This window comes from Siphateles boraxobius, unplaced genomic scaffold (assembly GCF_051911475.1).
Source record: "Siphateles boraxobius isolate OS27281-9 unplaced genomic scaffold, OSU_SipBor_1 56, whole genome shotgun sequence".
NCBI lineage: Eukaryota > Metazoa > Chordata > Actinopteri > Cypriniformes > Leuciscidae > Siphateles > Siphateles boraxobius.
The window spans coordinates 166,237-191,921 of NW_027509182.1; the positions used below are offsets into that span (position 1 = coordinate 166,237).

Genomic DNA, 25,685 nt, shown 5'->3' on the forward strand with positions numbered 1-25,685 from the left:
CATCTTTCATTAGTTAATGTCTGGCGGTAAAAGTTATTAAATTAAAACTAAAAGTCTGTTGTAACGCAAGCCTTACCGAACATGTACCGAGTAAAATATTACTGAAAATTGATTAGTAATGCCTTACACTACTGCGCAAAACGTAATATGTTACTGTAATGCATTACTTTTGTAACGCGTTACTCCCAACACTGCTTAGTAACAGCTAAGTGATTAATACAATAGATATTGTGTGAGGCACCATATTTATATTTTAAAAGCAATACATCATGTGAACGCACAGACCTCATTGGTGGACAATACACAATGACGGTAACATTTGATGGATCGTTTTTGTGTTTGAATGTGTCATTTTGAGTAGAAAATTAACTCCAAATGTCACAAAATGGCAAGTTACTAAACCTAACAATAAAAGCAATGATATAAAAGTGTAAATACAGCTGGAAAAAAGTGAAAAATCAACCTCATTAATTACTCAAGGAAAAGTGCATGACGGGAACACCAGTCTCAGAAAAGTTTGATTGTACTTAATTTTATAATGTTGATATTTATGCTTTCATTTCTACACGCTTGAATTGAGTACTATATAATATAGAATTTACTTAGTTTTTTTAAATTCTTGCCTGAACTAACTTCATGTAAATTACATTGTTTTTTTCTGAAGTATTTATTTCAACACAAAATCATTTTTCTTTTTTCATTTTTCAATGTAGTTCTTATATCCTTTATCCACAGTAATGCCAACAAAAATGCAAGCATTTCCCCTGTGTATACTGACAATACTTCATTAATCCTTTCCCCACTCTGATATTAAATTGTGGAACAATAAATTATACTCAGATTCTATCAGCTTAATTCTTTGATGTATACATATCTGAATATAACCATGGTAATTATTACCAATGTAGCCTATGTATGTATGAAATGTGAGTTGAACACAGACTTCAAAACTGAGTTTCTTTTCTAATATTGTGAAATCTACTGTAGCGTCAGGAATGGCTGAATTATTGGCAATAGCCTACGTCAATTATTTAGTATTGATCTAATTAGTCCCATGTATATGGCCTTCAAAGTCATTCTGTATTCTTCCCATTCACTTCCAACTAAGCACCTCATTACATTTAATATTTACTTACATTTGCCTATTACTTTTTCTATATACCCTTTCTATAAACCATAACAAAAAAGTTAAAATGTTTCACCCTTTCTAATTCTTGATTATATAATTATACATTTTTCCTTTAAAACGGCTTAACCATAATCCTAAAAAGTTCAAATGTTTCACCCTTTCTAATGTATTCTTTTAAACGGTTTAACAGATGTCGTTATAGCTCGCGGGCTTCGAAACAGCAGTGTGCACGCCACTTCACCTGGGGCGCTGTTGTTACTTTGTTCATACGTCATATTTACAGCAGATTGTACGACCTGAAGAAGAGCATCTGAAGAAGGAGTATGCCATAAAATAACAGATCTTTGTTAGAGTAACTCTCGACATCTATTTCCCATTTGGGTCGCATTTATACAAAATTTCAATACCAAAAAGGCTCGAATGGCATCAGAGAGCGAAGAGAATGGCACGGAAATGCAAAATGAGGTCTTGAATGTTGCTATATGGAGCCTGTGAAATATTAGCACTGAAGCTATTGCTAGCAAGCATTATGGCTGATTAGCAGTGCCTTTATTAGGATCACATTTTTAGTCAAATACTTTTTGTTTTCAAAATGATCTGCCTTATGATAGATAATTATTTTTGAAAAGAACAATTATATGTGGCTAAATATTCTGATCCCATTGAATTGGATAAATATGTTTTACCTATTTTTTGTTTATGGCAAACATGTGTCTCAGGTGGACGAGTCTGCTTATTCGCTGGCTCGGTGCAAGCTGGAGAACCTCCTCAATAAGAGCATGAGGATTAGGATGACAGACGGGCGCACGCTGGTGGGGCTTTTCCTGTGCACAGACCGAGACTGTAACGTTATCCTGGGATCTGCACAAGAATTCCTCAAATCCTCAGTGACCCAGTGCACCACAGGTACACACCTAATGCTTTATCAACACTTAATCATTATTATCACTTTATTTTCAACTACTGCTTTATATATAGTGGTAGCCTGGCTGGTCTGGGAACTACATGTTCATTTTCTTTTTATCTGCCTTATTTGAAGCGTGGTTTACGAATACCCAGGGCAGTTTATTGGGTGCTAAGAATGTCTATCAAATGTGCCTGTACGTATCTCATCATAGCCAATCGTTTCAATAGGCTTTGTTATGAGCAAAATCTGCGCAGAACCGATGATCAGCGCGTAATCCATGCCGGTTAGAAATATGCCCGAGTGCGGTCCGCCTTGCTCTGATGTCATGCTGACGTGTGTCAAAAAGCTCTCGCGAGTGCAAGGCGCACGTGTCGGATTCTGCAGTCGCGCGCAGTTGCTCTCCACCGACTGCGCTGATAAAATCCATGATGGGAAACGACTTGCTGACGACAGAACTTAATGTTGATTGGTTTAAACAACCGTGATGCAGTGGCGGCTGGTGAAAAATATTGCAGGTGGGGCTGTCAATGCGGGGGGTCTGGGTGTGCTCCCCCATAAAATTTTGAATTTCGTAGATGGGATTTCCTGCATTCTTGTGCATTTTAGGCCTTAGCCCATGCCCTTGCCTATACCAATAAAATAACTTAAACCAGTCAATACCAATGGTCTAAAAATACAATATTAATTGAACTGCCATGTAGAAATCAACAATTTCACAGGTAATGATAATGAACAAGTTGCATGTTTATTATGCTCCGTGTCCAGATAGAAAAAGTGCAAACGCATAACAATAAATTATAATAGGGAATACAAAAAATAATAGGGAATACAACAATCTAGTTGTTTAATCAATCCCCAGCTGTAGACTACATATCTTTTAAAGTTCACTGTAGACAAATTGACAATTGGATAATGGATAACAGTATGTGTTGATACGAGAGAGAGAGAGAGAGAGAGAGAGAGAGAGTGAGAGAGAGAGAGAGAGAAGGGTGGGACAACATACTTTTGGGCGGGAAACCAAGTATGAGAAGAAAGATTATTTTAACTAGTATGAAACACAGTAATCTAGCTCAGAACTTTATAACAACAAAAAAGCAAAGCAAAAAGTTACATTCCTATTTCTGTTTTAATGGCAAATGTGTGTGAAACATGGTGTGTATGTGTGAGTGAGTGAATGAGAGAGAATGACAGCGAGTGTGTGCGTGAGTGAGAGAGAGAAAGACCGCGTGTGTGTGTGTGAGAGAAAGAGAGTAAGAGAATGACAGCGTGTGTGTGTGTGAGAGAGTGAGAGAGTAAGAGAATGACCGCGTGTGTGTGTGTGTGTGTGTGAGAGTGAGAGAGCGTAAGAGAATCACAGCGAGAGTGTGTGTGTGTGTGTGTGAGAAAGACCGCAAGTGTGTGTGTGTGAGAGAGAGAGAGAGAGAGAGAGAGTAAGAGAATGACAGCGTGTGTGTGTGTGTGTGTGTGAGAGAGAGAAAGAGAATGACCGTGTGTGTGTGAGTGAGAGAGAGTGAGAAAATGACAGTGTGTGTCTGTGTGAGTGAGAGAGAGTAAGAGAATGACCGCGTGTGTGTGTAAACACTGTTTGTGTGGTTCAAAGTGAGTGAGTTGGAGAGATAGATGGAGGCTGAGTGTGTCTGAGAGGGAGAAAGAGAGAGTAAAGAGTAGAGAGAGACTAAGATATGGTGTCTGTGACACTTAGATTTGTGTGTATGAGAGAGGTAGATGGAGTGAATGTGTGAGTGAATGCGGGGGGTGAGTGAGTTAAAAGGGATGGAGAATTCTTATTGTACAGGAACTTTGCTCGTCTATCTTTCTGATTGGCAAATCTCTCAATGACCCTTGTGTTGAAATCTGGAATATCCCGTGTGAGTTTTTTCTCTATAGAGAGCATAGCCAGAGCGTTGAGGCGATCTTGTGCCATGGTGTTCCTGAGGAAAGTTTTTATCCTCTAAAGTTGAGAAGCACCTCTCTGATTCTGCTGTTGTCATTGGTGTGGTGATGAGGATCTTGAGAAGACTCACAGTTTTTAATGAATGTGTCTTGAAGGTTATTTTCCATTAGAACCTGAAAGAGCCAGTGCACCACTGCAACCCTGGAAGTCCTCATTTTCGTAGATCAGGGACAGTTCTGTTTTAAGTCTAGCTTTGTCCAACATGGGGTAGGCATCCACTGTGGTTCCTAGTGCTGAATCTGGGAACTTTCTGAGGTGTTGTGGGAACAAGTCTCCTTGCAAGAGAGTGGCGCTGATGAGATGCTTGGTGAAAGAAAACCTCTCCTTGGCATGGCTCATAATGGTATCACATACCTATGAAATGATGCATAATTGTAGAAAAGTAAACACAGAAAACATTAAAAGTCACATTTCTCAGTTCAACAGTACAATAAAATAAGCATATTCATAGCAGTTACAATTTCGTTATGAGCAAGTAAGTTTTATTAATTATAATTCACTATCATACAAGTATCATTCTCTTACACACACACACACACACACACACACACACACACACACACACACACACACACACACACACACACACACACACACACACACACACACACACAATCTCAATAAGCTTGATTGGCTATTTGTCACTCTCTCTCACTCACACCATAATTATTAAATGGATAAATGTGAAAAAAAAAAATCATGATTTCTGCATTCTCCAGTAGATAGATATATGTCTCTAATAATGACAATTCAGAATACAAAAATGTGCAAACAAACACAAATACATATATAGGGATGCACGATATATCGGCGCCATATCGTTATCGGTCGATAAATGATTATTTTTAGTGTTATCGTTATCGGCCTGATAAGAAAATTTGGCCGATATATCAAAACCGATAAATTGGCGCCTTCCGCATGACGTCACACGCAACAGACGCGCGCGCATTTGAAAGTGTTTATGCTAGAGTGGAGACAAAATGTCAGTGGTGTGGGAGTTCTTCAGCGTGAAAAAAGAGGACATCAAAATTGCAATTTGCAACAGCTGTCAATGTGAGGTAATGCGAGGAGGCAGTAGAACAAAAAACTTCAATACTACTAATTTAATTAGCAACCTGAAGTTTCGCCATTCTGAAATTTATAAAGACTATCAGACAAAAGTGACCAGCAAACAAACAGCGGTAGCCCTTACCAACAAGCCAGTACAACAAACCCTTGACAGTACAAGGAAATTCGACAAGAGCAGTGCCAAAGCAAAAGCAATCACAAGCAAAGTTATGGAAATGATAGCAGTTGATGACCAACCTTTTAGCATTGTTGATGACCAAGGATTTCGTCGGCTACTTGAGTTTATTGAACCGCACTACTCCCTCCCTAGCCGGCGGTACTTTTCTGATGTGTCGCTCCCTGCTTTATACAATGAAGTAGCAACACACATCCACATGCTTTTGAGCAAAAATGTAACTCATATCAGTTTTACTACTGACATATGGAGTTCCGACGTAAGTCCAGTGAGTATGTTGAGCCTTACTGCTCAGTGGATTGAGGAAAACTTTGAGATGAAGAGAGTGGTGCTTCACGCACAAGAATGCCCAGGCTCTCACACCGGCGCTGCTATAGCGCGTGCATTTGAGAGCATGTTAGCTCAGTGGAACACAACGAAAGATATGGTTCATGTTGTCATGCGAGATAATGGCCGAAATATGGCAAAAGCCATGGAAGATTGTGGTTTGAACAGTCTTGGCTGCATGGCTCATACTCTTCAGTTAGCCGTACACGAAGGAGTTCTGAGCCAGCGCAGCATTTCTGACTGTTTGGCGATAGGGAGAAAGATAGTCGGACACTTCAAACATTCTCAGCTCGCCATGTCCCGACTCGGAGAGATACAGACAGTGCTAGGATTGTCAAAAAAGATGCTCCAACAAGACACTCCGACACGATGGAACAGTACATTTTATATGATGTCGAGTTTGATCGCGCAGAAGCGTGCACTTGGTGCCTATGGGGCAGAATACGAGCTTCCCGCATTATTCAGCGCATACCAGTGGGGCCTTATTGAAAATGCAGTAACACTCCTTGCACCTTTCGAAGAACTGACGAGAGAAGTAAGTTCACACAAGGCAACGACTTCAGATGTTATCCCCTCTGTTGAGGCTCTGAAACGTTTACTGAACAAGAGTCTCAGTACAGATAGCGGAGTGAAGACGACAAAAGCTACTCTGCTCGAGGCTGTGAAGCAGCGGTTTAACAGCATATACACAGAGCCTTTGTACGTCGTGGCAACGATCTTGGACCCAAGGTACAAAGATTGCTTTTTTGATCAAGCCACTAAACAACGAGCAACAGAAATGCTGCTGAGACAACTGAACAAGATGACAGCACCAGAAGATGCAGAGAAAGAGACGAGCGAGACAGAGTCTCCTTTAAAAAAAAGATGCACAGAGAGCGACGGAGGCGCAAAATCCCTGCTTGACATGTATGGTGAAATTCTTGAAGAAAACACAACTAAGGAACATCAGACATATGAAGACACTCCAGTAGGACAACAGGTAAAAAATGATCATATTAAAAAGTGCTGTACCTAACCATTTAATAACAAAGAAAAAAAACAGAATTACAACAAATACAATTTTATTTGACAACAGTTATAAAGAGTAGAAAACAAAACATTCATGTTAGGACTTCACTGTAAAAAATATAATTAATAAGCCATTACATGTTTTTACATTACTTTAACTCATAAGTTAAGCAATGTTCAACTTTTTTATTAGTTATACTAGATTAAACTCATGTATTAAAGTCAGTTTAACATAATTTAAGACTAAATTTAACAGCCAAGTTGACTGCACTTAATTTAAGGCAGCAAGTATTCTTTTTTTTAAAATTTTTACAGTGCTTACATGCATACAACTTTACATGCTTATTTGTGTTATATTGAAGAAAAGATTTTAATAGACTTTATGTGCCTCTTTGTAGGTGAATGCATATCTAAGCGAGCCACCCATTTCCAGGAATGAGAGCCCACTGCAGTTTTGGAAAAGCAACATGTCACGTTTTCCAGCCCTGGCCCAAGCTGCACGCAAATACCTGTCAGCTCCCTGTACAAGTGTCGACAGCGAACGTCTCTTCTCAGCGGCATCAAACGTGATTGATGAAAAGAGAAACAGACTTTTGTGTGAGATAGCTGAAATGCTTCTCTTCGTTAAAAAAAACACTCCACTCTTACATTCACATAAGTAGCAGCCAAATCAATCCCATATAATTTCTAGTTGGCCTAACTGTTCTTAAATGCACACAAAGCAAAGTCATGCTTTATTTATCCATGGCACATTTTGATTCTTTGTTAATGTTGTTCAGTGACTAGTAAGTTTTATGCATTATTATTTTTTTTATCAGGCAAATTATATATTTGTATAAATAATATTGTACAAAGATATAATTGTATAATTAATTTGAAAAGTTATGAAATATGTTCCAAATATAAGTTGGCTACATTTAGTGAATGAATTTGGGTAAAGAAAGATCGAGATGTTTCCTTGGAGTTTCCTTGTTTTCTGCTGTAATTAAAAAAATAAAATAAAAGCAGTTCACTGTATTCGTTTTGTTTTTGTAAACAGAGAAAATAATATCAGGATTTGTATTTATCGGCCAATTTATCGGTTATCGGCTTCCAAATATAAAGAGTTATCGGTTATCGGTATCGGCCAAAATTTCCATATCGGTGCATCCCTATGCATATAGGCTAATACGTATACGAATACAGAAATATAATTTCTGTTACTGCTTACCTCTATTGCCAGATGCTGTTGCGTTTCTTCTCCCATTGCCCTTTGTTTCTTCGGGGGTGGTTCCTGTACAGGTCCCCTATACTCCTCATCCTCAACTAGAGAAGGAACGGAGTCCCTGATCCAAAACAAGTTTCACAAGTCACTGTCCACCCTGAAATTACTGCATCAGAAACCAACTGGCTGGAGATAGAAAGATAATTGTAATAAAACTGTATTAAAATATGTGCTATTGTTGTGTTGGGCCTAGTCAATGTTATCTAAATTCATCACAAATAAATTCACTAGTCTAACATGGTGGTGAAATTGTGATATGTGCTCAGCCATGGTTTTATGTTTTTATTGTTAATTTTACAGAAGCATGTTTTCAGCTAATATGCCCAATCATAGCCTACCTGATAGCCTGTATGCTGTGAGTGAACCTCTGGGTGATCCCTGCGATGAAGACAGAGTCTATGTTCCTCTTCTGCAGATGGTTAAACAGCATGTCTACATGTGGCATAATTTTGTGGAATAACGCCAGAATGAAACAGAAAACTTCATCTTCCAACATTCTCATACAACCCCCGGCCTCTCTCTTCGATATAGCATCAAAGTCTCCACTGTCTCGAATGGTTTGGAAGCACTTCACCAGTTCAGCTTTGTGCTTGTAAACTGTGTTAACAGCACGACTATGAAAGTTCCATCGCGTTGTTGAAGTACCTGGAAGTCGTTGTGCCACCACTTCATCCAGCACTGCCGATCGTTTGAATGACTTGGAAAAAAATGTAGAAAACCACCCAATGTCTGAAAAAACCTTCTTTGGGATGTGAGATGTTGCCTGCTGCATTATGAGGTTCAATTGATGCGCGTAACAGTGAACGTAGTATGCACTTCCGTAGACGTCTTGCACTTTACACTGCACTCCACCAGTAGCACCCCTCATCACTGCGGCTCCATCATAGGCCTGGGCAATTAATTTTCTCTCTTGTCCCGCAGGAAGAATGGTGCTCAGCCTTTCCAATAATGCAGTGGCAATCGTATCAGCGGTCGCATTTGGAAGCGCGATAAACTCAAAAAAGCGTTCTTGAATGTTGTTGTGGCCATCTACGTACCGTAGCACAAGCACAAGCTGACAATGAGTGCAGATGTCGGTTGTCTCGTCTGCCTGAATGGCAATATAGTCCGAGTGTTTCACCTCTTCCAGAATGCGGTCTCTGAGAACTGACAACATGCAGTCTAACAGTTCATTTTGCACGTTCTTCGAAGTGCCTTTAAAAACAGTGGTGTTCTCCAGGTGCACCTCCAACTCGCGGTCGATTGAGGCCATGAGATCAATTAGACCCAGGAAAATGCCAGGGTTTTCTGATGCGTCACTCTCATCGTGACCACGCAAGGCAAGTTCAAAAGCACCACAAAATTTCACAGCATCAATGATCTTTGACAAAATATGCCGATTCCTGTCCAACTCCTCGTTGTGCCTTCTTATGGCAATGCGATGTCCCTCATCTAACTGTGTGGCTATATTAATTCGGCCTAGCATGGCTAGCTTCACAGAGTTGTCCATATGCACTCTTGTCCGCTCATGTTTCTTAATGCGTTCTGACAAATGTTTCAGGTCTGTCACCCCTGTCTGTGTCCACGAGCTATCACAAGCACTTGTTTTAAACAGTAAGCAAGGGAAGCAAAATATTGCATTGGCGTAACCACAGCTAGTTAGCCAAGCCTTTCGATCGAACCAACGTCGGGAAAATGTTCTCTTGTAGGTTTTCTCCTTTTCTCGCACCTGTTGGGTTATATTCATATCAGGCTTGTCTGGTCCGAGTTCTTTTACAACGAGTTTTTCCGCTAATGTTCTTCTATCGAATGGATACAGGTGTATAGATTTAACTGCATTTGGGGCTAGCTCAACTCCCACGACTACATTAATGCTAATCGACGTCGCCGGCGGCGCCATTCTGCACTCTCTGAGGTAAATGTGAGGCGCGTGCTCTCTTCTAATCTTGGTACTGCGGCCGATATTTTCAGAGCCCCCAAACCATAAAATTCGACGACGCTGATTGGCGAAATATAAACTTTTTTGCGTAGCAACCGGAGAACCATTGGCTTAAATTCCAGCACTGTAGGGCTGAGCTAACTGAAGCCCAGAGGTTTTCTCTGGGCTTCCCCCTGTAGGTTGTTTGGGAAGGACGCAAGAAAAGAAAATGAGGACTGAGGAATCTAATGAAAGCTTTTTTTATACATTGGAATACTTGATCACTCGAGCGTCACTTAATAGTGTCATCAGTAGCGCTCAAAGAATCTGCCCTTATGTTGTTAAAGTTTGTTTATTTGAGAAATTCATAATGAATAATAATAATAAAGCAAGATACCCTGTTGAAATATGTGAGATGTGTGGTTTATATAAACTGCAAGGGTAAAGTATAAATTCAAATTATTGTGACCGATGTGAAGGGGGAGGAGAATGTATACGTGCGTCACGTTTAGTCAATAAAACACTTCCGCATAGGATACACATGTGTATCCTCGCTCATGGCTCCTCTGAAAGCCTCCTCGACTCCTCGCGGTGCAATTAGAGAATTGAGATGTCCTTCAAGATGGCTGTGCTTGATTGGTTTCCGGGTCATAGGATGGAGGACAGAGGAGCGAGGAGACGAGGAGGGATATTGAGAAGCACCCCCAGTGTACACGATGGCGTGTATCTAACGGCTGTTTCACACCGCATGCGTGAGCGGCACGTATTTTTTTCGCCGTGCATGTTAATCAATGAGTGCATTCACAACGGGAGCAGGAGCAGCGCGTGAGCGTCGAGAGGCGCGTGAGCAGCTGTGAAGCGGTTTTTGCTGCACTGCTATTGCTAAATTAAAGTGAAAGCACACTTTGATGGACAAAAAAAAATATTTCACCCAAAAAGTGCCCAAAATGCACAGAATAAGCATGTCTAGTGAGTTTTAACTTGAACTTGAGTAGGCAAATAAAAGAAAATCAAGACTCAAAAATATTTATTGGTAAAAACGGGTTTTTAATTATTCAGTTTGGGTGAAAGTTGTGTATTATATAAAAAAAAAAACTAAAGTAAACTAGCCAGAAATTATATAAACGTTCTTTTAGTTTATGTAACACACAGACAGCTACCAGTCCTTCCAGAAATTTTTTCCGGAGTTTTTTTGGGATTGTTGCGGGCAAAATCCTTGATTATGCAGCACGTTTTATTAAAAAATGCGATGGAATATGCGGGATATTTATGCAATTTTATGCGATGAAATTGCGGGAACTTGCAAAAACTGCGGGAACTTGCAAAAACTGTTTGATGATAAAAAAAAAAGTGATTCCCCAACATCCTGTTCTCACTAGGCTACTACCTTAATGTAAGGGTCATTTCTTATTACTTCCTATGATAAGCAAGCATACTACATCACAGAAAGTGCTGGGAATATTTAAGTTCTCATCTTTTTTTTATTTCAGACCTTAATAAACACATGGTGTTAAACACAAACTTAAAAAACATTGAGTCAAACAAGTTTTGTAGCTTTACATGCTACAACTTCTGTAAAAATGAATAAATAAAACATAAAAAAAAATACATATATATAAAAAAATAAAATGTGTGCTTCCTGTTTTACAGAGGTAGCTATACAAAACAGACATCTTCTGTTAAAATAAGTGCTTCCCATGCACAAAGTGCAATCTCTTACTGTAACGTACATACTACTAATATACTTACAACTGTAAGGTCTTTGAAACTAGTATGATTTAACCCACTGGTAACAAAAAAGTGCAATCTTACAACTGTAAAGTTTGCAGCTTTTCGATGATGTTCATGTCGCGTAATTACGTCACTTCATAACGTTCCCATGGCAACAGGGGGAAATGGCTGCTCTTGTGTGAAGTAAACGCAACATCTTTCAACTTTCTGCTAAGATATGTGTTTTTTTTGCAACAGAAATGCGGGGATTATGAAATCATGCAAGCCCCGTATATTTTGCGCAGAAATCGGCAATTTATGCGGCGAAAGTGCGGTGTATTTGAAAAAATGCGCCCCCCGCATGAATATGCGGACTTTGGCTGATTATGCACTAAATCATGCGATCGCATGCGTTTTTCTGGAGGGACTGAGCTACATGGCTAGCACAACCCAAATCAAAACCGAGTGTGTGGTTTATTTGTGTGTTTTGTTTTTTATTTACAGTCTTGTAAACATATCGAAAGTATGACAAACTAATAGATTGGAGCCATTTTCTGGGTTGTTTTGTTGTTTAACATTTATATGCGAATGTTGTACACCTCCCCATAACAAACTTTCAAGACTACATCGTTATAAATGACCAACTTCTAAAAACAAATGAATAGTTGTCTTTGTAAAGAATTCCTCGCTTGTATATGTAGCTTTGGAGCCGCTGCTGTGACACTGTACAACCTCTTCCAGTGTGAATACTCTTGCGCGTCTGCAGCTACAGTGACGATGTAGTTACGCTGACGCGCTGCTCAAGTGCCGCTCACGCTTGTGGTGTGAAACGGAAGTAAGGCTGCTTCGAAAGGTAACTTCGCGTCTGCTGCCATGTTGGATCCATAGGTATAAACAAACTGCTTCGGTGTGTCTCATAGACGTCGTCCTCGCCTTGCTGCTCCCTCCCCGTTCTGTGATTGGTTCCCTAGATGAGGCGAAAACCTGGACCATGGTATCCAGACTGCCTAGCAGCATGAATAAAATCGCGCTGCGGCAAGGCAGGATGGGAAAACCCAGGCTAATATAGTGGTGGAAATTTTGATTCTTTCCAGAGATTCGTTCATTTTCAGTTTTTTCACCAAAATAATTCGTTAAGAGACAAGCACAAGCCCTGAAAGGTGAAGCCAAAGCGTCTCTATCACCCCCTGGTGACTGGTCCTAGTATAGGACATAAGCCCCGCCTCCCCATGTTATTCAACGGGATGTGAGACCAACTAAACAAAGGTGGGGTATGTGATGTGGTAAAACGACCGGCAGATTCTGAAAATAGACAATTCAAAAATTCAAAAAAAGAAATACCTTCTTTCCTTCAACGCTGGCTCTGACTCCACCTATTCGATGAACATTCGAGATGTGCATGCGTCACGAGCTTTGAGTATGCGCACAAAGGGGGTCATGCGCGCTGGGGGGAGGGGGGTATGGTACAACCGTTTGATTGAATTAAGGCTGATTTATACTTCTGCGTCGGACCTACGCCGGAGCCTCTACGCCGTAGCCTACGCTTTGGTTTTAATTTAGGGTGTATTCACACCTGCCTTGTTTGGTTCGATTGAATCGAACTCTAGTTCGTTTACCCCCTTGGTGCGGACCTTTTGGGCAGGTGTGAATACAGCAATCGAACTCGGGTGCGGACCAAACAACCGAACCGAGACCCAGCTGAAGAGGTGGTCTCGGTACGGTTCCAAACGAACTCTGGTACGGTTCGTTTACGGTGTGAACATGAACCGACCCAATTGCAAGAAAGCACTGCGCCTTTGAGTTAACAGGCTATTTGTAACTATTTGTAAAAACTATTTGTAATATATTTAATATGCCGCAGCGCCCAAAACTCTGGCCGCGCCGCTCTCACTGTGGAACCGTCAGGAATCAAGCGCGTCTCCTCTGGTGTTGTTAGCCAATCAGAAAATAGCACTATTGTATCTGGGTAAGATTTAACGCAACAACCATTGACACCGCGTCGGCATGACACACGTGTGGTTTTGTTTACAAATTTTGGTTCACTTGCAAAAAGAGCAGTGTGTAAGCGAACCGTACCAAAAAAAAACAACAATTTTTTTTATTTGGTCCGGACCAAAGCAAGTGAACTATCGGACTTTCCTGGTGTGAATACACCCTTATACTTCTGCGTCGTTGTCCGCGTTGACGCACGCACAGGGAGCATGTGAAACCCGAGGAAGAATTGACGAAATTGAGAAATGCGTCCGCGTAGAATTGACGCGTTGTTACATTTTTGGAGAAGTCCACGTCAGGGTACGCCGAAGGGTATGCGCGCTACGCACAGCCTACGGCGTAGCTACGGCGTAAGTTCGACGCAGAAGTATAAATTGGGCTTTACTGTCCAATGATTCCAGGTGGTCTTGGAAATGATTGGCTGGAGTTTTTCGAGTCCTGCCCGTTCCACAGATGATTAAATTGCTTAATTTTCATTTCAGTGCTTCTAACTCAGTGGCTGTAAGTGGGTTATCCCCTCCCATCCGTGCGCAAGCGCTTAGGTTTCACTCACGGTCAAGCTGTTATCAGGCGTCTGCCTATCAAAGATAGGGATGTCTCCCGCATATTGATAGCGGCTCCCTGATGCCCGCAAATTAGTTCAAATGAAGTAATCACATGAAGCGCATGTAAGACCCCCAGTCCAATTATCTGTGTTAATAGCAGTTACATTAAAATTTGCGTAGCACTGCACAACTGTGTTTCCTAAGGCTACATAGGCTTACATGTTGTTTACAGTTTGAGTTTGGATTAAGTTCTAGTGCAGAATAGAGGCTCACTGCCATTCTGTGATTTCGTGTGCAGTTATTCAGATAATTGTGGATCTTTTTGCACAACTGTTAAAAAAACTATTTTATTTGATGGAACATAAAACTTGAAGAATAATATTATTAGGTATTATTTATATTTATTGTAAAAAATATTTTAGGTTTTGTACTATGTATATATATATATACATAGTACAAAACCTAAAATATTTTTAACAATAAATATAAATTAGTATTAGTATTATTATTATTATTATTATTATTATAAATTAGTATTATATTATTAGTTTTTAAAAGAAGCCTTTTTTGGCTTCAGTTTCGGTTTTCGGCCAAGTGCATCCTAAATTTTCAGTTTCGGCCCAGAATTTTCATTTCGGTGCATCACTAGTTATTTTGAAAAAATGGACAAAAAATATAATCGCATACCCCACCTTTAGATTACACTTCACATATCTTTTTTCTAAAGATCAAGATCATTTACTGTAGTTCTTATCACGCTGATGCAATTTCAAGTGTTTGTTTTTAAAATTAGTTTGTTTTCAGTTAGTTATTTGATGCTATAAAAACAGTGCTGTGACATCATGATTGGCAGGTTCTCTGAGCGAAGTAGTCACTGAAGCACCTACGGTCTTCGGAGGACTGTGGAGATTGTATTTACTTTATTTTAACAAACCTCTTGTCGTACTGCAATCAACAGACATCAAACTTGGAGCAGAATGGAGGAAGGGAGCAGACATAGGCCACTTAAAAAAAAAACTGCAGGGACTGGGAGAGTGCATTCGGCGAGAGTGAGGGCGAGGCGTTGATTTTCGCGGCTTTACTTCCTGCTCACTACTGCGCAGACTCATGTCCCAAGATGTCAGCGCCATATCGGGACGCTTCACTTCTCACCAATGGAAGAGAGCGAAGGGGCGTCGTCCATCTTTTTTTGCAATCTATGGTTCAGATTCGTTCACTGATTCGTTCAGTAACAATTTCTTCATATTACATAAATACGCCAGCAGGTGGCTAAAAAGAGTGTCTTTTGTGCTATGTCTTAAAGGATTAGTTCACTTCAAAAGGAAAATTTTCTAATAATTTACTCACCCCAATGCCATCCAAGATATCCATGTCTTTCTTTCCTCAGTGGAAGAGAAATTAAGTTTTTTGAGGAAAACATTTCTGGATGTTTCTTCGAATAATGGGCTTCAATGGCAACCAATGTTTTAAGGTCCAAATCAATGCAGTTTCAAAGGTCGAGCCGGGAACTATGTCATCACGTTGAAAGGTCACGCTCTATGTCGCCGGCGGTCGGAAGTACCGCCCCACTGTTTATAAAGCAATCGTGCGAAGGAGGATAGTTCAAATTGTATTGTATGTTGAATGACATATTTATGTCTGTGTGTCATATTATTGTTTAAAATGGTACATACGTGTGCGTATCCTATGTGTTTAAATCTTTTAAAACCTAAACGTTTTTTTCGAGCGTGACCTTTCAAGGTGATCACGTAGTTCCCGGTGCGTTGCAGATCAGCTCAATCCGAACAATTGTAGTTAAAAAGTTTAAAAAGTGTAGTTAATACAGGTCCTTCTCAAAAAATTTGCATATTGTGATAAAGTTCATTATTTTCCATAATGTAATGATAAAAATTAAACTTTCATATATTTTAGATTCATTGCACACCAACTGAAATATTACAGGTCTTTTATTGTTTTAATACTGATGATTTTGGCTACAGCTCATGAAAACCCAAAATTCCTATCTCAAAAAATTAGCATATTTCATCCGACCAATAAAAGAAGTGTTTTTAATACAAAAAAAGTCAACCTTCAAATAATTATGTTCAGTTATGCACTCAATACTTGGTCGGGAATCCTTTTGCAGAAATGACTGCTTCAATGCGGCGTGGCATTGAGGCAATCAGCCTGTGGCACTGCTGAGGTGCTATGCAGGCCCAGGATGCTTCGATAGCGGCCTTAAGCTCATCTAGAGTGTTGGGTCTTGTGTCTCTCAACTTTCTCTTCACAATATCCCACAGATTCTCTATGGGGTTCAGGTCAGGAGAGTTGGCAGGCCAATTGAGCACAGTAATACCATGGTCAGTAAACCATTTACCAGTAGTTTTGGCACTTTGAACAGGTGCCAGGTCGTGCTGAAAAATGAAATATTCATCTCCATAAAGCTTTTCAGCAGATGGAAGCATGAAGTGCTCCAAAATCTCCTGATAGCTAGCTGCATTGACCCTGCCCTTGATAAAACACAGTGGACCAACACCAGCAGCTGACATGGCACCCCAGACCATCACTGACTGTGGGTATTTGACACTGGACTTCAGGCATTTTGGCATTTTCTTCTCCCCAGTCTTCCTCCAGACTCTGGCAACTTGATTTCCGAATGATATGCAAAATTTGCTTTCATCCGAAAAAAGTACTTTGGACCACTGAGCAACAGTCCAGTACTGCTTCTCTGTAGCCCAGGTCAGGCGCTTCTGCCGCTGTTTCTGGTTCAAAAGTGGCTTGACCTGGGGAATGCGGCACCTGTAGCCCATTTCCTGCACACGCCTGTGCACGGTGGCTCTGGATGTTTCTACTCCAGACTCAGTCCACTGCTTCCGCAGGTCCCCCAAGGTCTGGAATCGGTCCTTCTCCACAATCTTCCTCAGGGTCCGGTCACCTCTTCTCGTTGTTTAGCGTTTTTTGCCACACCGCTTTCCACACGTATCTCGGCATGGCAAATGTCCAAATGTAATGTATTTTTTTTTCTAAAAATTTGAAGTGTTTTATAAAACGATACCTACTTTTTGACTCTCCTTTGAGTCTTTTGTGTGTGTCACTCAGAAAAAAACAACTCTAAAAATACCCTCAGGGCTTAAGGGGTTAAATTTACCAGCTTACCACAAACAATTTGTGCTATGGATACTTAAAAACCACAATTAATTTGCTTTTTGAAGAGAGGCAAGCTCTTAATTATCTTTTTGAAGAGAGGCAAGCTCCAAATTTACCAAAGTAGGGGAGGTGATATTTTATATATTGTATCTCACTATTTTACTAAAAACGTGTGGCGAGCAGGACAAGGCCGAGGGCCGTGTGAGAGCGGCACGAGGCCGGTTGCATGATTACTGATGAGCGGTGCCCCGCTGCTCCGTGGGAGATACGAGACCAGTGCGTCGCGCAGGCGGCGCTCATCAGTAATCACGCCACCGGCCTCGTGCCGCTCTCTCACGGCCCTCGTCCTGCTCGCCACAACATGTAATATAGATTACATTTAATTTGTAGTATTACTTGAATAATGACAGGAACACTTTTAAAATTGGACAAAATCTATTTTTTGAAATAGAAAAATTCACCATTGAGTTGGGACACTACAGCCCTTGATTGATAGTAGTCACAGGTAAAACCATGCATGTCTCCTCAGTACCATGGTTAAAAGTTAAAAAATATATTTATATTTTTTTCCACAGATTCTTTCTCACAAGGTGAGCCCAGAGTGTTGGGACTGGCTATGATCCCCGGCCATCATGTGGTTTCTATAGAAGTGGAATCTGAAAGCCTTCAGACCACCACCCATGGACTCTGACAACTTTAGAAACATTTGGGGTCACCATATATGGACTATAGAGAATGTAGTTTCCATGCACACTTTGTGTCTGCAACTACGGAGATGGCAGTAAAGATCCTCTAGAGCTGGAGTTTTAACCCATTCCAGTATTTTTCCTGTTTTTTTTTCTTTTCTTCAGGGAAATGCAATACATATTGGGTTGGTCCTTTGTGTTGAAACAAAAATAATTAATAACAGTGTGACTTGTAAACTGTACCCTTTTGCTTGTGTGTTTGCTTCTTTGTGAGCAGTGCATATTGTATATGTAATTATGGACATTACCATTTTTCAAGAAGAGTTTAATATTCAATCTGATATTTGTATGATGTCATTGCACCATTTATTCATATTTCCTCATAACCTTATATCACCAGTAGAGGTCCTTTACAGACTTCATTATTTAACATGTTGATGATTATTGCACATATATAAACAAAATGGCATCTTTCAACTGTGCAAAAATTATAAGAGTGCAAATAATTATATATATATATATTAATATATATATATATAATCCATTACAAAATTAAAAGGACATGTTTAGTTTTGTACTGAATTCATATCTATTTGTAACAACATATTAACTAATCTATGGATATAGAACATCTTGGTTATTTAGTTATCTAATATAATTGTCAAGTTAATGTAAAATGAAAAGATATACAGTATATTTTAGTATTATCAAAATCTCACTGTTCTTTTCTTGTAAATTCTTGTACACAACAATTATTTACTGCATGCAAATACTTTTATCATTGACCAAATATACAATTATAACTTTAGTTTGCAGTGGATATAAAAAGTGCACACCTGGTTTACATCAAGATAAATCACATCAAAACCTTTATGCATTTAATATAAAAATTACAGACTTTGCAATACTGCTGAAAAACATAATATTTCAGATAAAAATAAACACCAACCTAACTTCATTTGTGTGCACATAATTTTATAATTGTGTATGTGTCTGTCTTTAGAATTAACTAATCATCAAGCTCATGTTAAATAATACACACCTGTCTTCACCTGAAGTGACTTCAAATAAATCTCAGCAGTTCTTGTAAGATTATTCTGACATGTTCTTGGTTGCATGCTGCAACAAGAGCCATGCGCCACAAAGAGCTTACAAAGCATCGCTCAAATGATTCCAAGGCATTAGAATAGATATACCATGGAACACAATGAAAACAATCATCAACAAGTGGAATAAGTAGGGCACAACAGTGATATTATTAAGAACAGGGCTTCCTTCTAAAATTGATAAGACAAAGAGAAAAGTGGTCATGAAGCCTGTCAAGAGGCCTACAGCAATGTAAAAAAATAGTTGCTTGCTAACTCCAGTATCTGTATGGACTCTGGGGCAGGGTGGTAAGACGCACGCCTTTTTCTGACAAAAAATATCGTCCAAGCCTTTAAAAGCACATTTCCAGTCTCCCAAAACTATTTGGAAAAATTTATTAAGGTTAGATGAGACCAAGATTGGATTTTTTGTTGTTGTTGTTGGCCAAATAAAATAAAATAATTGCAAATGGTGCAAAAATAACATCACATCAGCAAAATAACACTATACCCACAGAGAAGCATGGTGGTGGCAACATCATGCTTTTGAGCTGATTTCCTTTCTTCAGCTGGAACTGGTGGGTACTTCTTAGTACTCAAATTGATGCTTCCTTGTTTCCTTGCTCCTCTGCCCTCCAGCCTGTGACCACGAAAACCAATCGAATTCAGCGATATTAAAGGACATCTCAATTCTCTAATTGCACCACGAGGAGGCGATGAACGAGGAGTGAGTAAGCTTCCAGAGGAGCTATGAGCGAGGATGCACAGGTGTTTCCTATACAGAACTCTTTCTTGTCGATAAACCTGACGCACGTATACATTCTCCTCCCCCTTCACATCTGTCACAATAATTTTAATTTATTTTTTACCTTTGCAGTTTAAATAAACCATATATCAACAGGGCATCTTGCTTTATCTTTATTATTTATTAATATATATATATATATATATATATATATTATATATAGGCTATATTTTCTTCAAGGCTTGCACCTTGGAACCTATTTCAAGGTTTGTGTTCTCGAGCCACCAGGCACTGTTGTGCGAATGAGCGGGCCGGAGCGCTTTAAGGGTTCTCTTACGAGAGTATCTCTTGTACTGCGTAATATCTTATGCTATGGGGAAAACCTCTTTTCCACGAGATATTGAAGCCAAAAATTATCCTTAATTTTGAATTAATGTAAAATGCTGTGCGGCAGCATGCAGACATAGGCAAGACGGCTCGCACGCTTATTGGCTGCCCTGGCTTATTGGCGGCAACAGCAGCAGAGAGGCCCTGCGTGACGTGATACCCAATGGGGGCGCTTCGCGCCCATTTCGTCACGTCCCGCCAGAATAGCCTTGGCCTATAAAAACAGATTTTCATCTCTTCAGCGAAGCACTACTGCATCGCTGGATCCGGAGTGAGAAGCCGCGCCGTCTGATAGTAAGCCTTCAGCGGGACGAGCCTTCGAGTCTGAAGCCGCTGGCCTTCACCTCGCCGCCTTCAGCCGCCGTACCTGCTACGCTTTCCGGCGTCAATATCCTTTTACTCTGCTGAGATTGTGTGTTCGCCGTCGCGACTCACACTCTCTCTATCTCTCTCTTTATCTAAAAGAGCAGCATCTTTTTAAAGATGCTTCGTTCCTGTGGCTCGTGCCGAGCCGCACTCAGCGACGGGAACCGCCATTTCATCTGCGTTTCCCGCCTGGGTAAGGATCATGCAGCCCTCGCGCTCGCTGAGCGAGCTATTGCCATGGTGACTCTGAGGACACGCCTGGCATTTTTTCTCTGAGTCTGCACTCCCGCCCGCTGTAGTGTCGCGCCGTAAAGCGCCGTACTCAGCGGGTCCCCGAGCCTTCTCCAGCCCGTGAAAGCTCGCCGGTTCGCCAACCAGCTTCACCTGCTTCAATCGAGTCGCTCACTGACGGACAACGGCCGCCGCGCGCCACCGCCTCCGCCATTATGATGACGAGATAGCTGCATCTGTAGAGAAGGCCAGCTGCTCTATCCTGGCGTCGGACAGTGAGGATTGGGCGAGCTCTGTGGACCTCCCCCCCTTCTACCCGCGAGTCGTCAGGGAAACAGGCAAGCATCCAAACCGCGGCTAGCTTGCTTTACGTTATAAGAAAGCTACCCCGCCCCCGCCCCCCGTGGGCGTGCATCACCGGCGAAATGAGGAAAGAGTGTGTTTGAGTCCCGCCGAGGCCGGACCAATCTCCATGTCTCAAACATTTCTCAGCTCCTCTTTGTTTGAGCGGCTGAAAATGTCAATATTGCAGCAGTGAGCCTGTTGTATAACACGCACGCCTGCAAACAAACGCCGACACACACAGAAACGTGATGACGCTCTCTTATCTGCTCGACGCCCCCCGTGGGCGTGCGTCACCGGCGAAATGAGATAAGAATGTATTTTATTCCCGCCAAGGCCGGACCAATCTCCATTTCTCAAACATTTCTCAGCTCCTCTTAGTTTGAGCGGCTGGAAATGTCAATATTGCAGCAATGAGCCTGTTGTATAACACGCACGCCTGCAAACAAACACCGACAGACACCAAACTGTGATGACGCTCTCTTATCCGCTCGTTCAGTTCCAAGAAAATGCGACTGTTCCAGTGTATTTTGCAGTAAACAAGCCGGTACCATGGCCCGCTTGCCTGCACACAAATACCGTTTCCACGGCGACCCAGAAAAATCATACAAGCAGTGTATTTTCTGGTATTCCGGCCACAGCCGATGGTGTTATGCCCACAGCCCAGTGTTCATTTCTACATACAAACACAGCCCGCCACAGTGCAGGGCTCGCACAAATGAGATTGACTCATGTCAATTGTGCATTAAATGTAGTGAATGTAGTGCCCACAACCCAGTGCCCACAAACACTACACACTGCATGTGCCACATTTTCTGTAAAAGAGACCAACACACATACAGTCAGCTAAGGCCCACGGTGTTTAAGTCTCGCCACGGCCAGACTCCACCGAAACTTCTCGCTCGTTCAGTTCCAAACAATGGGACTGTTCCAGTTTATTTTTTAGTAAACAAGCCGGTACCACAGCCCGCTTGCCTGCACACAAACGGCATTTTTACGGCGACCCAGATAAATCCCAAAAAGAGTGTATTTTCTGGAATTCCGGCCACGGCCGGTGGTGTTATGAGAGTTGTAAGAATGCCCACATCTCAGTGCCCATTCCCACACACAGACACAGCCCGCCACAGTTCAGGGCTAGCACAAATAAAATCGACTCTTGTTGATTGTGCAAAAAAAAAAAATGTAGTGAAGGTGCCCACGACACAGTGCCCACAAACACTACACAATGCGTGTCCAACGGTTTCTGTAAAAACGAAACCAACACACATTGAGTCAGCACAAGCCGACGGTGTTCTCAGTGCAGTGAGTGTGCCTGCTGTCCCGTGCCCACATTCCCTCACAGACACGCTCAACCCCACGGGGTTTGTCCCGCTCGCTCTCTCTCCACAATCTATCATAGAGAAATTGAGCGCGACCAGGCTGCCCGCCGTGATCGGCGCGCACCCCGCCTCGCACACTGTAAACACTGTGTTTATGTTTCAGCACACCGAAGCTCTGCGGCCGCCGCTATGCCGCGGCCAGAGCCCGGATTTCATTCTACCTCTAGCTCTTCGCTCAGATGCGTGGGCAAAGCTTCCCGGGGTATCAGGCTGGGCGTTGAACACTATAAAAAGAGGCTATTTGCTGCAGTTCGCTCGACGTCCCCGCCGTTACACGGCGTAAGTCGAAACCACGGTAAACAACGAAGTATCTCATCTACTTCGAGCCGAAATAGCGAAACTACTGAGCAAATGGGCCATAGAACCTTTATCTCAGAGCGAAGGGGGGCTATACAGCAGATATTTTCTGGTACCGAAAAAAGACGGGGGTCTCAGACCCATTCTAGATCTACGGCAGCTAAACAGAGCGCTTGTGAAACGCCAGTTCAGAATGCTGACAACCAGGAAAATTCTCGCGCAAGTTCGCCAGGGACACTGGTTTATGTCAATAGATCTATTTCCAAATACAAATAGCGTCACGTCACAGACAATTCTTGAGATTCGCCTTCGAGGGCCAGGCATATCAATACACAGTCCTGCCGTTCGGCCTGTCCCTAGCACCCCGTACATTTACGAAGTGCATGGACGCGGCTCTCGCACCCCTGAGACTTCAGGGCATGTGAGTCTTGAACTACTTGGACGATTGGCTGATTCTAGCTCGATCACACTTAGAGCTCATAGAACACAGAACCACATTACTCGAGCATCTCGAGAATCTGGGTCTCACAGTAAATTGGGTGAAGAGTTCGCTGTTTCCCAGCCAGAAACTGGGAACAGTGCTGGACTCGCTGTCTATGACAGCATGTCCGTCGCCGGAGCGCGGACTGGACATTCAGCGCGCCGCGAAATCCTTCCGCCGCAGCTCTATAGTCCCGCTCAAAAGGTTTCAGAAAATGCTGGGCCTCATGGCCTCAGCATCTTCTGTACTTCAGCTGGGCCTGCTTCGCATCCGCCCACTGCAGTTATGGCTGAAAGCGCGAGTTCCACCCCGGGCATGGACCTCTCGTCTGTTTCGCCTCAAGGTCGACATCGAATGCGTTTCGGCTCTGGAACCTTGGAAAATAGCCGACTGGTATCAGTCAGGCGTGAGTTTGGGGACTCCCTCGAGTGTGAAGGTGGTGTGCCTCCATCTCGGGATGGGTAACGCTGCTCGAGGACAGACCGTTCTTTGGCCAGTGGTCAGAACGGGAGAAGCTTCTACACATAAACTGTCTAGAAGTGTTGGCAGTCGACAATGCGCTACGGCGCTTTTGTCCCTAGTTAAAAGGCTACCACGTCTTGGTCCACAACATGTCAGTAGTGGGATACATAAATCGCCAGGGCGGCGTCAGGTCCCGAAACCTTTAAAGGCTGACGGAACGCCTCCTGGTCTGGGCTCAGCACAACCTGTTTTCACTGAAAGCAGCGCATGTGCCTGGTCGCCTGAATCTGGGGCCAGACAGTCTGTCCAGAAACAATGTCCAAGCAGGGGAATGGTCGCTGCACCCGCAGACGATCCAACTGCTGTGGGAGACATTCGGCAGAGTGCAAGTGGACCTGTTCGCGTCCCAAGAGAACGCTACTGTCTGAACTTTTCTCCAAGAGAAGGGATGCGGTGGCCCACGTATGGCCCCGCTGCCCCCTCTATGCTTTTCCCCCCGTCTCGCTCCTGCCTCAAGTGCTGGAACGAATCAGGGAAAACGGATGCCCAGTACTGCTCGTGGCTCCGCTCTGGACGAAACAGATTTGGTTTCCAGTCCTAATGCGGCTGACCAGCACTCCCTGTGGCCTATACCAGTGAGGAGAGACCTCCTCTTTCAGGCAAAGGGCTCGATTTGGCATCCTCGCCCGGAATTATGGTCCCTATATGCATGGGCCATCAACGGGTACCCGCTAACCTCCCGGAGGGAGTGTTAAACACGATCACGCAGGCTAGAGCCCCGTCTACTAGACGGCTCTATTCCTCGAAATGCTCAGTGTTCTCTGCCTGGTGTCAAGCTCAGGGCTTTTGACCCGTAGACTGCGGGGTCACGGAAGTGCTCTCCTTCCTTCAGGAGCTGTTGGATAAGGGCAGGACCCCATCCACGCTCAAAGTATACGTGGTGGCCATAGTGGTGTTTCTAAAACCGACGTCTGGCCAGTCAGTGGGGAAAAACGACCTGGTCGTGCGATTCCTCAGGGGAGCTCGGAGGCTGAATCTTCCCAGACCCCCCTCAGTCCCTGTGTGGGACTTGTTTCTAAAACCGACGTCTGGCCAGTCAGTGGGGAAAAACGACCTGGTCGTGCGATTCCTCAGGGGAAATCGGAGGCTGAATCCTCCCAGACCCCCCTCAGTCCCTGTGTGGGACTTTTCTACGGTTTTGGAAGCCATAAAAGGTGCCTCATTTGAGCCAATCCATTTGTCAGACATGAAACATCTGTCTTTCAAAACGGTGTTTCTTTTGGCTCTCGCTTCAGTGAAGCGCATAGTGGACTTACAAGCGCTCTCAGTAAGCGCGTCATGTATGGAGTTTGGGCCTAATGACTCAAAAGTCATACTCAAACCAAGGCATGGGTACGTTCCCAAATCCCTCAACACACCGTTCAGGGCCCAGGTTATTTCCCTGTGCGCCCTCCCGGTTCATGATGAGAAGGAGGATGCGAGTATCCTTTGCCCTGTCAGGGCACTGAAAGCTTATGTATCCCGCTCGTCTGTCTTCAGAGAGACCGAGCAGCTCTTTGTTTGTCCGGGGGACGCTCCAAAGGACTGACCGCATCAAAACAGAGCCTATCCAGATGGATAGTCGATGCCGTAGCGCTGGCTTACACTTCTAAGGGCCTGCAGTGTCCTTTGGGTGTGAAAGCGCACTCCACGAGAGGTGTTGCCTCGTCGTGGGTGTGGTCTAGCGGGATTTCCTTGCAGGATATCTGTATGGTGGCAGGCTGGGCCTCGCCGTCTACATTTATAAGGTTTTATAACCTAGAGGTTCCCACCTTGCAGGCCAGGCTGCTGTCGGTCTAGAATTCAGTACTATCTGTCCCGCTGCGCCGGGCAGAATGCTGAGTTTTGCTTGTGCATCGCTCACTGATCGACAGAACAGCTCCATGGGTGTTGAATAACCCGTACTTATACCCAGTTCAGGCTGAACATGTTCACCCTGTCTGCGTGCAACACTGTTAACATAACTAGCTCCTGTGGGATGCTATTTCATGGGGAATGATGCTTGTAGCCTCTCTTCTCCGACTCTCTGTGAGTCTACGGTGATTATGCACTATATGGGCCCCGAGCTACTGCACTTGGGACT

General features: G+C 42.8%; 2 protein-coding genes across 3 annotated transcripts; both read left to right on the forward strand.

Annotated features, from left to right (window-relative positions):
- The first annotated feature begins 1,366 nt into the window (after positions 1–1,366).
- On the forward strand, positions 1,367–18,129 carry naa38 (N-alpha-acetyltransferase 38, NatC auxiliary subunit). Of its 2 annotated transcripts, none has more exons than XM_077206310.1 (3): positions 1,367–1,594; positions 1,849–2,035; positions 7,791–10,136. In XM_077206310.1, exons 1-3 carry the CDS (start codon positions 1,550–1,552, stop codon positions 7,895–7,897), a joined length of 339 nt encoding a protein of 112 aa, XP_077062425.1. In that variant the 5' UTR covers positions 1,367–1,549; the 3' UTR covers positions 7,898–10,136. The 2 variants fall into 2 exon arrangements, with proteins under 2 accessions (XP_077062425.1, XP_077062424.1); XM_077206309.1 differs by lacking the exon at positions 7,791–10,136 and adding an exon at positions 17,678–18,129 and having other exon boundaries at positions 1,370–1,594.
- LOC143714883 (zinc finger BED domain-containing protein 4-like) lies at positions 3,191–7,583 on the forward strand. The gene is made up of 2 exons (XM_077206306.1): positions 3,191–6,539; positions 6,967–7,583. Exons 1-2 carry the CDS (start codon positions 4,971–4,973, stop codon positions 7,228–7,230), a joined length of 1,833 nt encoding a protein of 610 aa, XP_077062421.1. The 5' UTR covers positions 3,191–4,970; the 3' UTR covers positions 7,231–7,583.
- Positions 18,130–25,685: the final 7,556 nt, after the last annotated feature.

Bases quoted from the DNA above. Each gene is read 5' to 3' on its own strand.
- LOC143714883 (XM_077206306.1), top strand. From the start codon at position 4,971: ATGTCAGTGGTGTGGGAGTTCTTCAGCGTGAAAAAAGAGGACATCAAA. The intron at 6,540-6,966 runs GTAAAAAATGAT...GCCTCTTTGTAG, and splicing joins ACACTCCAGTAGGACAACAG to GTGAATGCATATCTAAGCGA.
- naa38 (XM_077206309.1), top strand. From the start codon at position 1,550: ATGGCATCAGAGAGCGAAGAGAATGGCACGGAAATGCAAAATGAG. The intron at 1,595-1,848 runs GTCTTGAATGTT...CATGTGTCTCAG, and splicing joins GCACGGAAATGCAAAATGAG to GTGGACGAGTCTGCTTATTC. The intron at 2,036-17,677 runs GTACACACCTAA...TTTTTTCCACAG, and splicing joins AGTGACCCAGTGCACCACAG to ATTCTTTCTCACAAGGTGAG.